The sequence below is a fragment of the Leuciscus leuciscus genome (assembly GCF_965113295.1).
Source record: "Leuciscus leuciscus genome assembly, chromosome: 5".
NCBI lineage: Eukaryota > Metazoa > Chordata > Actinopteri > Cypriniformes > Leuciscidae > Leuciscus > Leuciscus leuciscus.
The window spans coordinates 20187750-20197539 of NC_138729.1; the positions used below are offsets into that span (position 1 = coordinate 20187750).

Here is a 9790-nt window from a genome sequence, read left to right on the forward strand (position 1 = left end):
TTCTACAACTTGATTGGAGTCCACCTGTGGTAAATTCAGTTGATTGGACATGATTTGGAAAGGCACACACCTGTCTATATAAGGTCCCACAGTAAACAGTGCATGTCAGAGCACAAACCAAGCCATGAAGTCCAAGAAATTGTCTGTAGACCTCAGAGACAGGACTGTATTGAGGCACAGATCTGGGGAAGGGTACAGAAACATTTCTGCAGAATTGAAAGTCCCAATGAGCACAGTGACCTCCATCATCCGTAAATGGAAGAAGTTTGGAACCACCAGGACTATTCCTAGAGCTGGTCGTCCGGCAAAACTGAACGATCGGGGGAGAAGGGCCTCTGTCAGGGAGGTGGCCAAGAACCCGATGGTCACTCTGACAGAGCTCCAGGGTTTCTCTGTGGAGAGAGGAGAACCTTCCAGAAGGACAACCATCTCTGCAGCACTCCACCAATCAGGCCTGTACGGTAGAGTGGCCAGACGGAAGCCACTCCTCAGTAAAAAGGCACGTGAAAGCCCGCCTGGAGTTTGCCAAATGGCACCTAAAACACTCTCAGACCATGAGAAACAAAATTCTCTGGTCTGATGAAACAGATTAAACTCTTTGGCCTGAATGGCAAGTGTCATGTCTGGAGGAAACCAGGCACTGTCATCACCTGGCCAATACCATCCCTATGTTTTTCAGCGGCAGGAACTGGGTGACTAGTCAGGATCGAGGGAAAGATGAATGCAGCAATGTACAGAGACATCCTTGATGAAAACCTGCACCAGAGCGCTATGGACCTCAGACTGGTGCGACGGTTCATCTACCAACAGGACAACGACCCTAAGCACACAGCCAAGAAAACAAAGGAGTGGCTACAGGACAACTCTGTGACTTGAACCCGACTGAACATCTCTGTAGGGATCTGAAAATGGCTGTGCAACCTGATGGGAGCTTGAGCGGTTCTGCAAAGAAGAATGGGAGAAACTGCCCCAAAATAGGTGCCAAGCTATTGAGAAAAGGCTGTGAATACTTATGTACATGTGTTTTTGTTTTTTTATAAATTTGCAAAGATTTTAAACAAACTTCTGTCACGTTGTCATTATGGGGTATTCTTTGTAGAATTATGAGGGAAATAATGAATTGAATCCATTTTGGAATAAGGCTGTAACATAACAAAATGTGAAGCACTGTGAATGCTTTCCGGATGATTGATTGATTGATTTTTAGAGAGAGATAGAGAGATAGAGATATAGAGATGCAAGGGAAAAAAACCCCAGAAGATATAAAGCTTAGATGTTGCGGTGTTTTAGACATTTTTTTTTTTTTTTTACTCTGCTATGGAAACAGGCTTCCGTAGAAACAAGCTCGGTTTAAAATTAAAAATAAAATATTTTGATATCTATATTTCACCTTCATATCCCCTTCTTCAATGACCAGCTGCCAGTTAGCATCTCCACCCACATCCTGTAAAGAATAAGTCATGTGACTGTGCACCATCTCCTCAACCTGTGAACAAAACAAGAGGCATGAGGTGTTGCTGAAAGTATACAAGCAAAAAAAGTTACACACATTTCTTCGAGTTACGAACAATCATCCACACCAGTGCAGTGTCATATCTCTACCTGTACCTGAGCACTGAACCTGTGCACGTCATCTGAGGCACTTATGAGGTCGACGGAGGAGGACAAGGAGGAAGTATGACTGCGAGGCTGAACCCAAGAGACAGAAAGCCAGAGGGAAACAGGTCAAGGGAAAGAGAGGGAAATCAAAATCTCATCATCACCCAGAGAACACAAAGAAGACTTCCACTGTAAATCACACTTCAGCAGGAGGAACTGGAAGAACAAAGGCAGTATCACAAAGTTTCAAGAATTTCCCAGAGCAGATCCACCATCCGCAATGACAGAATTGCATAATCAGTCACGAAGAAGCAAATGTGCTTTGATAGAGTGTTTGTGTGTAGGAGTGTGTGTTTGTGTGGGTGAGTCACCTTATTCGAGTATTTCTGAGTGCCGATGGAGGAATAGGTGTCTGGAGAGAGGGAGATTTGTCGAGATGCCCTGCTTCTTTCTGCCTGAGACTGCAAAACATGTCAGCAACATTTATATATAAACATTAGCTTTAAATGCAATTCAATTAACTGTAAATATGCTTTGTAGATAGTTTCTTGACTGGTATATTGGCTGTTGGATCCTGATGAACAACGAACTGTTGATCAGGTACGGTTGGGAGTTGAAGAATCGATTCCTCGATTCCAAGGTATTGGTAATCGAGAATCATTTCCAAAAGTTGGAATCTACTCCATCAAGGGGAATCAACTCCTCTTTCCTTTTTTTCTTGGTTACACATTTTTTAAGGTGTCATTGTCACCGTGTAACTATACATTGAAGTACAGAGTAATATTAATTAACAACATGTACTTACTATATAATTAGGGTTTGGGTTAGTTAGTTGCATGTAATTATGTATAATTTACTGTTATTACCCAAGTACATGTAATGTAACAAGGACACTGTAAAATTAAGTGTTACGGACTTTTTTCTTAAAGGTTAATCTGTTACTTCACAAAATAGGGTCTATATTCATTATCAGCTCTGGTTCCAACTAGTAGTACACTGAAACATCAACAAGGACGACATTTTTCTTTTTTTTTTATGATCTCAACTTCAAACCAGACTTTCAGTGTGATTGAGCGTGTTCATACTTAAAGGGTTAGTTCACCCAAAAATGAAAATGTTGTCAGTAATTACTCACCCTCATGTTGTTCCAACCCTGTAAGACTTTCGTTCATCTTCGGAACACAAATTAAGATATTTTTGATTCAATTTGAGAGCTGGATCACTCCTCCATAGGCTTCTATGGGATCGAAACTTGCCGGCCCAGAAAGTTAGTACCTCACTACTGGCTCACTATTGGCCAGCATCACACACATGACCAGCGTCGGCCAATAGTGAGCCTACGTTCTGACGTACAACACAGAAGCGCTGCGCTGTTCACTACGTGAACTCACGTCAGAGGCCCACACAGAAGAAAATGAATAGTTAAATATAGTCGTTATTTTAGTTTTTTTTGCGCACAAAAAGTATTCTCGTCGCTAACTTAAGGTTAAGCCACTGTAGTCACTTGGACTATTTTAAACATTACCTTTACTAACTTACAATGTTTCGATCCCATAGCAGCATATGGAGGAGTGATCCAGCTCGCAGATTTAATCAAAAATATTTAATTTGTGTTTGAAGATGAATGAAAGTCTAACGGGGTTGGAACAACATGAGCGTGAGTAATTACAGACAGAATTTTCATTTTTGGGTGAACTAACCCTTTAAGGCACGTTAACACCCATAAAGATAACTATATTAGTGCCCACACCAATGGATGATAACGTTATGTTTATTTATTTTAAATGAACGAACGTATGTTGTCTATGTAAACAGTTGAGCTCTTTAAAGTCGATGGATTCTGATTGGCTGTTAATGTATTTAGTATAGTGATTCCAATTATATCGTTCCTCTCTGTAATTATCATTATAGCTGTTGTGTGGACTTCCATATTCTCATAGAAACTCTATAGTTATAGTTATCATTTTTAGTGTGAATGTCCCTTTACTGTGGTCAAGAAATGCACTCTCTGACATTAACTAACTAAATGACTGACAGACTTAAAACAACTATTGCTCAGTTTTAACGGGATGTTTTAAAATAAAATTGTGGACTTAGTAAGTGGTTAAGATAGCAAAATGGCTAAATTTGTTTAGAGAACTTTTAAGGTGACAACAGCAACAGCGCCACAGCTCAATATGTGGGAACACGTGCAAACCGCTAGGCCACTCTGACCATTTCCAATTTTTCTACAGAACTGAAAACACAAATATAATCCCTTGGTATATATTTACACTTCAAGAGTCATGATGATGTGATCAAACAGTCCATTCCATGGAAACAGAGCCATTATAACGAATGGGATGGCAGCTCAGCATATAACAAAACATGTCAAAGTAACAGTACAAGAAACAGATGCCTTAGAAAACAGAAATATGTAAAACATCCAGCTATGCAAAATGATTAATTCATCTGAATCATTACTTGTACTTCGATCTGGTCATGTTTATCCAACGCAGCCTCCACAGCATCAAAGAACTCCTCTTCATTGATCAGACTGTTTGGTCCTTCCTGCACAGACACGTTTAGCACAGAGAGAACATCTCAGTCTAAAATGGAGGGTGTGTGTTGGGCCACAGATGGACAGGACAGAGTAAATTAAAGGTTGTGAACTTACTTCATAGTCTGGTCCTCCATAATGAGGCTTTTTCTTCAGCTCTGTCAATGCAGCTTTGTAGGCGTCTTCAGCCCGTCTTCTCCTTTCAATTTCCTTTTGAGTAAAGAATGTAACTCATAGTTTAACTATATCCAATATAAATCAATGAATTCAAGAGGATCTTAAAAAGGGTCATTACTATAATTAATAAATAATATTTTAAATGTATTTTTTTTAAAACATTTTTTCAAAAGTTTGGGTCTCTAAGATTTTTTTAAATGCTTTAAAAATAAAAAAATAAAAGTCTCTGATTCATTCATTTTAAGAAAAATACATTAAAAACACAAAATATTTGTACCTTTTTTCTTTAATATATTTTAAAATACAATTTATTCCAGTGATGGCAAAGCTGAATTTTCAGCATTATTACTCCAGTCTTCAGTGTCACATGATTCTTTAGAAATCATTCTAATATATACAATGTATAATACATAAACATTTCTTATCATTGTTGAAAACAGTTGTGCCCATTAATCTTTTTTGTACTAGATTCTTTGATGAATAGAAAGTTCAAAAGAACAGAAGTTATTTCCGTTATTTGAAATAGAAATCTTCTGTAACATTATAAATGTCTCAACTATCAATTTTGATCAGTTTAATGCTTCCTTGCTGAAAAACAAAATGATTTCTTTTAAAAATAATAATAAAAACAATCTTACTGACCCCTAACTTTTAAACGGTATTGTAAATTGTCATGGATAAATGACGGTTGGGATTCTGACGTCAGAAAATAAAGTTTTGGAACAAACCACTTTTGGACTTTTGGCAAGACGTTTTGAGTTCTACAACGTATATGTTTGCATACCATTATGAATTTTGATTTGATTCCTCATGAATCCTCATGAAAGGTACTCAGGACTCTTGCTAAACAAAGCTTGCTTACAAACAAATCCCAAAAATATCTGTTTAGGATCCAAATGGAGAATCCGGAACAGAGCAAAGACATGAGACAGGCAATCTGACAGGTCCACCGGCAGTTTAATGCTTCAGCTAAAGCAAACACACCCATTTCAACGGTCTATCCTACTACAAATGCCATTGATGATACCGTTGTGTCTTGCCTCTTTGGAATGCCATTCATTCAACAAAGGGAGGAGCCCATAACACCTGCTCTCTAAACTTGCTTGAAGCTTGAACAGCTTGCAGAAAGTCAACCTTTAAACCATAAAAAAAAAAAAAATCCAATTAAGTGGTCTTGCCAGATTAAACCTTCACTGAAACATTTCTGATCATTTGGCTAACTGAGAAGCTTTGGCTGTTGTAGACAAGTAGTTGTTGCATAATTTTGTTCAGTAAATAAAAAATCCAATCTGTTCTAAAACTGACAGGTGTGTCTTTGCTGACACACCTCTATAACTGTCACATGAGACAATTACTGACAACACCCGGCTTATATGACAGTTGATAACAATTATCAAAAGGTGGTTATGTGACTCCACTAAACCAATGTTTTTTAGTCTGTTTGACAAATTTGAGAGAGTACCCTCGGGTCGAATATTTAGGATGCCAGCTATTTTTACAAATTGGGGGAGGGGGGGGGGGGGGGGATACTTCCTGCAACAGGCAGTAAAATTGTTAAATGAAAGGTAGTGTTGGTGTCTACTGAGCGGGTCTCAGTGATGATTCTTTTTTTTCATATTATTCTTTTTTTAATTTTATTTGGGTGTTTTTCGTGTTTTCTTCTATATTTATGTATATTGTTGGTCTATGTATGTACGCATGTTTAAACACAAGCAAAAAAAATTCCCCAAGGGGATAAAAAGCAATCAATCAATCAAAGCAATTAAACGCCGATGGCAGAGCTGAGACGAAAATGCAAACTTACATAGCACAAATGCAAGACTAAAACACGTTAAGACTAAAAACACATATGTAAAGTGACTCTTTTAAGCACTTAAAACAGAACGTAGCATCAAATAACCAGTGAACTGGACTCAAGCGAGTCAAACCTACAGTGTAGAAGCTGCTGTGTGTAGACAGAGGAATCCAGTTCTCATTAGTGCTCTGAAGCGCCACCCAGTTCTGCCACGGCTTCAACGCTGAAGAAACGTACACTGTAGACATCCTCAAAAGCCAGTCGCTAATATCAAAACACACAATTCCCCGAGAAATGGGAAACTCTGGTCATTTTGCAGAAAGCTTTATTCCGTTCAAAGGTCCATCCAATCCTGTTGATTGACTGAACATACTGTAAAATCTGCGGCTGGAATTCAAGAAGCTGCTTCCTGGCTGATAATATAGCGGGGGTTGGACTGTAGATGGAAAAACTGGTCGGGCAAGTGCGAGCAGAAGCTTTACACTCAGATACTAATGACGATGCTGATATGAGGAATGCACGGCTTCTGGAGACCAGATGCACTTTTGTTTTAATGGATGTGTCTTTGTGACTCATCCAGTAATTAAGGTGTTATGTGGGAAGTGTATGGGAAAGTAAATAAAGCCCATATTAAGCTTGTGAAAAAACTGCTTGACGCGGAATGCTTCATACGTAACAAAATTCACTCTTCAATACGGCAAAAAAGCATATGGTAGTCCCAAAATTAACAATACTTCCTGTATAAAAAAAAAACGAGAATTCCGTCATCATTTAATCACCCTCACGTTGTTCCAAACCCATACGCATACTCTTTTCCTTAATAGATTGCATTAAGGTCTGTTCCTTATGCAAAGCTTTCGTATGGGTTCAAAGGACTTGAAATATAACACAGGAGTCCGATGGACTTCTTTAATGGTGCCTTTTTGGAGACTGATGGGCCGTGGTTACTGTTCGCTTTGTTATATTGGCAGAGCAATTGGACAGATCCTTTCTGACCTCCTATACACTTCACTGGTTCTCCGCAGGGCAGTGTCCTTTCCCCTCTGCTCTTCATTCTGCATACTGACTATTTCAGGTTCACACAAATCTAATTGTCATCTAATTAAGTTTGCTGATGACACCATCTTACTGTATCTGCTTTCAGGACCTTCACAGCATCATGGTCCAACTCTTCAGGAATTTGTTGAGTGGTGTGACAACTCCTGTTTGGAACTAAATGTGAACAAGACTAAAGAGATGGTAGTAATCTTTTCTAATAAGCAGAGGCAGATGACTACAGCAGTCACTACTATCATTCAAGGAAAGCCCATAGAGATTGTTGAGGAGTACAAGTACTTGGGCACAATTTTTGAAAATCTGCTTCCAACACGGAGGAGAAACTTAGGAAATTCCAGAAGCACCAGTACCTTTTAAGGAAGCTTAGTTCCTCTGGGGATAGTAAGAACATCCTCACTATGTTCTACTACTCCTACATTGAAAGTGTCATTACATTCTCTATCGTCTGCTGGTTTAATTATATCACCCTTAATAGAATAGAATCACACCAAAATAGAAATTATTGGACTTTCTTTCCAAAAGTGAACAGCAAATGCTGTGCTGATTTTACAAGACCCTCCACATGTCCTGTTTTCTGAAGGCTCCGCTGTCCAGGCTGTGGGACACAATGGAGGAAGGCAACCTTTGTTCCTAAAGTGGTTCAGCTTTTAAGGGTGCTTTCACACCTGCCTCATTTAGTTCGGTTGAATCGCACTAGAGTTCGTTTTCCCTGTTGGTGCGGTTCGTTTGGGCAGGTGTGAATGCGGCAATCGCACTCGGGTGCGCAGCAAAAGCGGACCAAACAAGCGTACCGAGACCTCCTGGAAGAGGTGGTCTAGGTACGCTTTCAAACGAACTCTGGAGCGGTTCGTTTGTGGTGAGAACGTGATCCAATCTCGAACAGAACCAACTGCCAAAGAACTGCACATTTTGTTGCCGTAGTCAGCTGCGCTGTGCATTTTAGGATGAGGAGAAATGTTTGTTGACAGTTTGCAGCTCGCAGACAAACTTGGAGTTGTGAGGAGATGCGGAGCCTGATATAAATTATTATTAACATTATTTTCGAGCCGCATCCTCGGTTCATTCTCAAATATTATTGTTTGCCTAAAGTGGTGTAGACAAACTATATGATCAAATATGACCAAGGATACAATCAGCCCACGCAGTCGTCTCTCCATAAACAGCGGCGTGTTGTCTGCCGGATTTTCCAATTCTTTGTTTATTTCTGGGAGTTCTGTTGGAATTGTGCCGCACGTTAATTCGTTTGAACATGTTTTAACGTTTTAACACGTTAACACGTACATTTAACACGTTAAAAGTTATACATGAATTTTGAACATTACCCGTTCTTGTCTTAGGACAACTTTGATTAACTTTTTTGATCCACTTCAAATGTTGACTACTGTCGACCAAACGAAGTGCAGTTATGGAATGCGTTCCGAGTGATGTGGATGTTGTCACGTGACTGCATTTTGGTTCGTTTTATCAACTCATAAACTGATTCGGACCAGAGCGATCAGTGTGGTGTGAAAAGGAACCAAAATGCCTTAAAATGCTACAAAGTATCATTTTTCGCCCTTGGTCCGGACCAAATTAACCAAACTACAGATGTGAAAGCACCCTAAATTCCCAACCATCTCTGATCCCCTTGTTTACCATGCCATGACTTTCCCCCTCTTATTTATATTTTTAAATGGCACACACACATACATATATTTATTTATTCATTCATTCATTCTTATACATGGTTTGGACATGTTTTTTTAGGTATCTGCCTGTAGCAGATTGTATTTAATATGTAAAAATAAAGTGTTTGAAATTGGAAATTAAAAAGCATTTATTTGAAATAAAAATAGTTTTTTTGTAACATTATAGTCCTTAAGATTTTTTGCTGCACACTACCTTATCAAGTCGTCTCTGCCAGCTCTCCTCTCGTTTGACCAAAATGTCGATGCAGTAGGACAGTGTGGACAGGATCCCTGCCGTAGTGGCTTTAAACGTGATGGCTTCACCCTTGAAATCGATGCCTACGGGAGCTTTGAGGCTGTCCACAGGGAATACTGCAGAAAAACCAAGTAAAATTCATATTAAATAGCAGCCGTATTCCAACTTAGCTCTACTTCTGAAGAAATATCAGTTGCTTAATTTAATCTTTATAAGTGTCTTCTTATCAATTGTCTTCGGAACCAGAAAGAAATAAGCCATTTAACAACCACCATCATGGACATAATGGAAGATTTTCACCATTACGGGAGTAAAAAGCACTTTACACTCTTTACACACTCCAAATTGATGTTACCACAAACTGCATGACGTGCAGTTTGCAGCTTATTGCATGGTGTATACTGTGTAGTGTGTACATTTTGTTTTATGCTACTACAAATAAAGACTTATGATGAACAAATATTACAGTAGTCAACATTTGAAGTGGATCAAAACCTTTCATCAAAGTTATACATGAATTTTGAACATTACCCGTTCTTGTCTTAGGACAACTTCGATTAACTTTTTTGATCCACTTCAAATGTTGACAACTGTATTTACATTGTATTCAGACAATATGAAAGAAAAATCTTTGCTCGAGAATCAAACTGCATTCAGACAGGATTACGAGCCATTGTAAAATGTTCATCAATAAATGTATT

General features: G+C 38.8%; 1 protein-coding gene and 1 long non-coding RNA gene across 2 annotated transcripts in view; both read right to left on the minus strand.

The window, feature by feature from the left end:
* Positions 1-9790, minus strand: part of cert1a (ceramide transporter 1a) — a 31878-nt gene that overhangs the window by 5132 nt on the left and 16956 nt on the right. The window contains exons 6-11 of the mRNA XM_082169971.1: positions 9048-9205; positions 4256-4348; positions 4063-4149; positions 1971-2060; positions 1609-1689; positions 1391-1486 (exon numbers count right to left, since the gene is read on the minus strand). Of these exons, the coding sequence (XP_082026097.1) occupies positions 1391-1486; positions 1609-1689; positions 1971-2060; positions 4063-4149; positions 4256-4348; positions 9048-9205 (605 nt within the window). The remainder of the gene's footprint in view (positions 1-1390; positions 1487-1608; positions 1690-1970; positions 2061-4062; positions 4150-4255; positions 4349-9047; positions 9206-9790) is intronic.
* On the minus strand, positions 2619-4056 carry LOC309498974. Its single transcript, XR_014206087.1, has 2 exons — positions 3844-4056; positions 2619-3637 (listed from the first exon to the last, which is right to left on the minus strand). It is a non-coding gene; the product is annotated as an uncharacterized lncRNA (long non-coding RNA).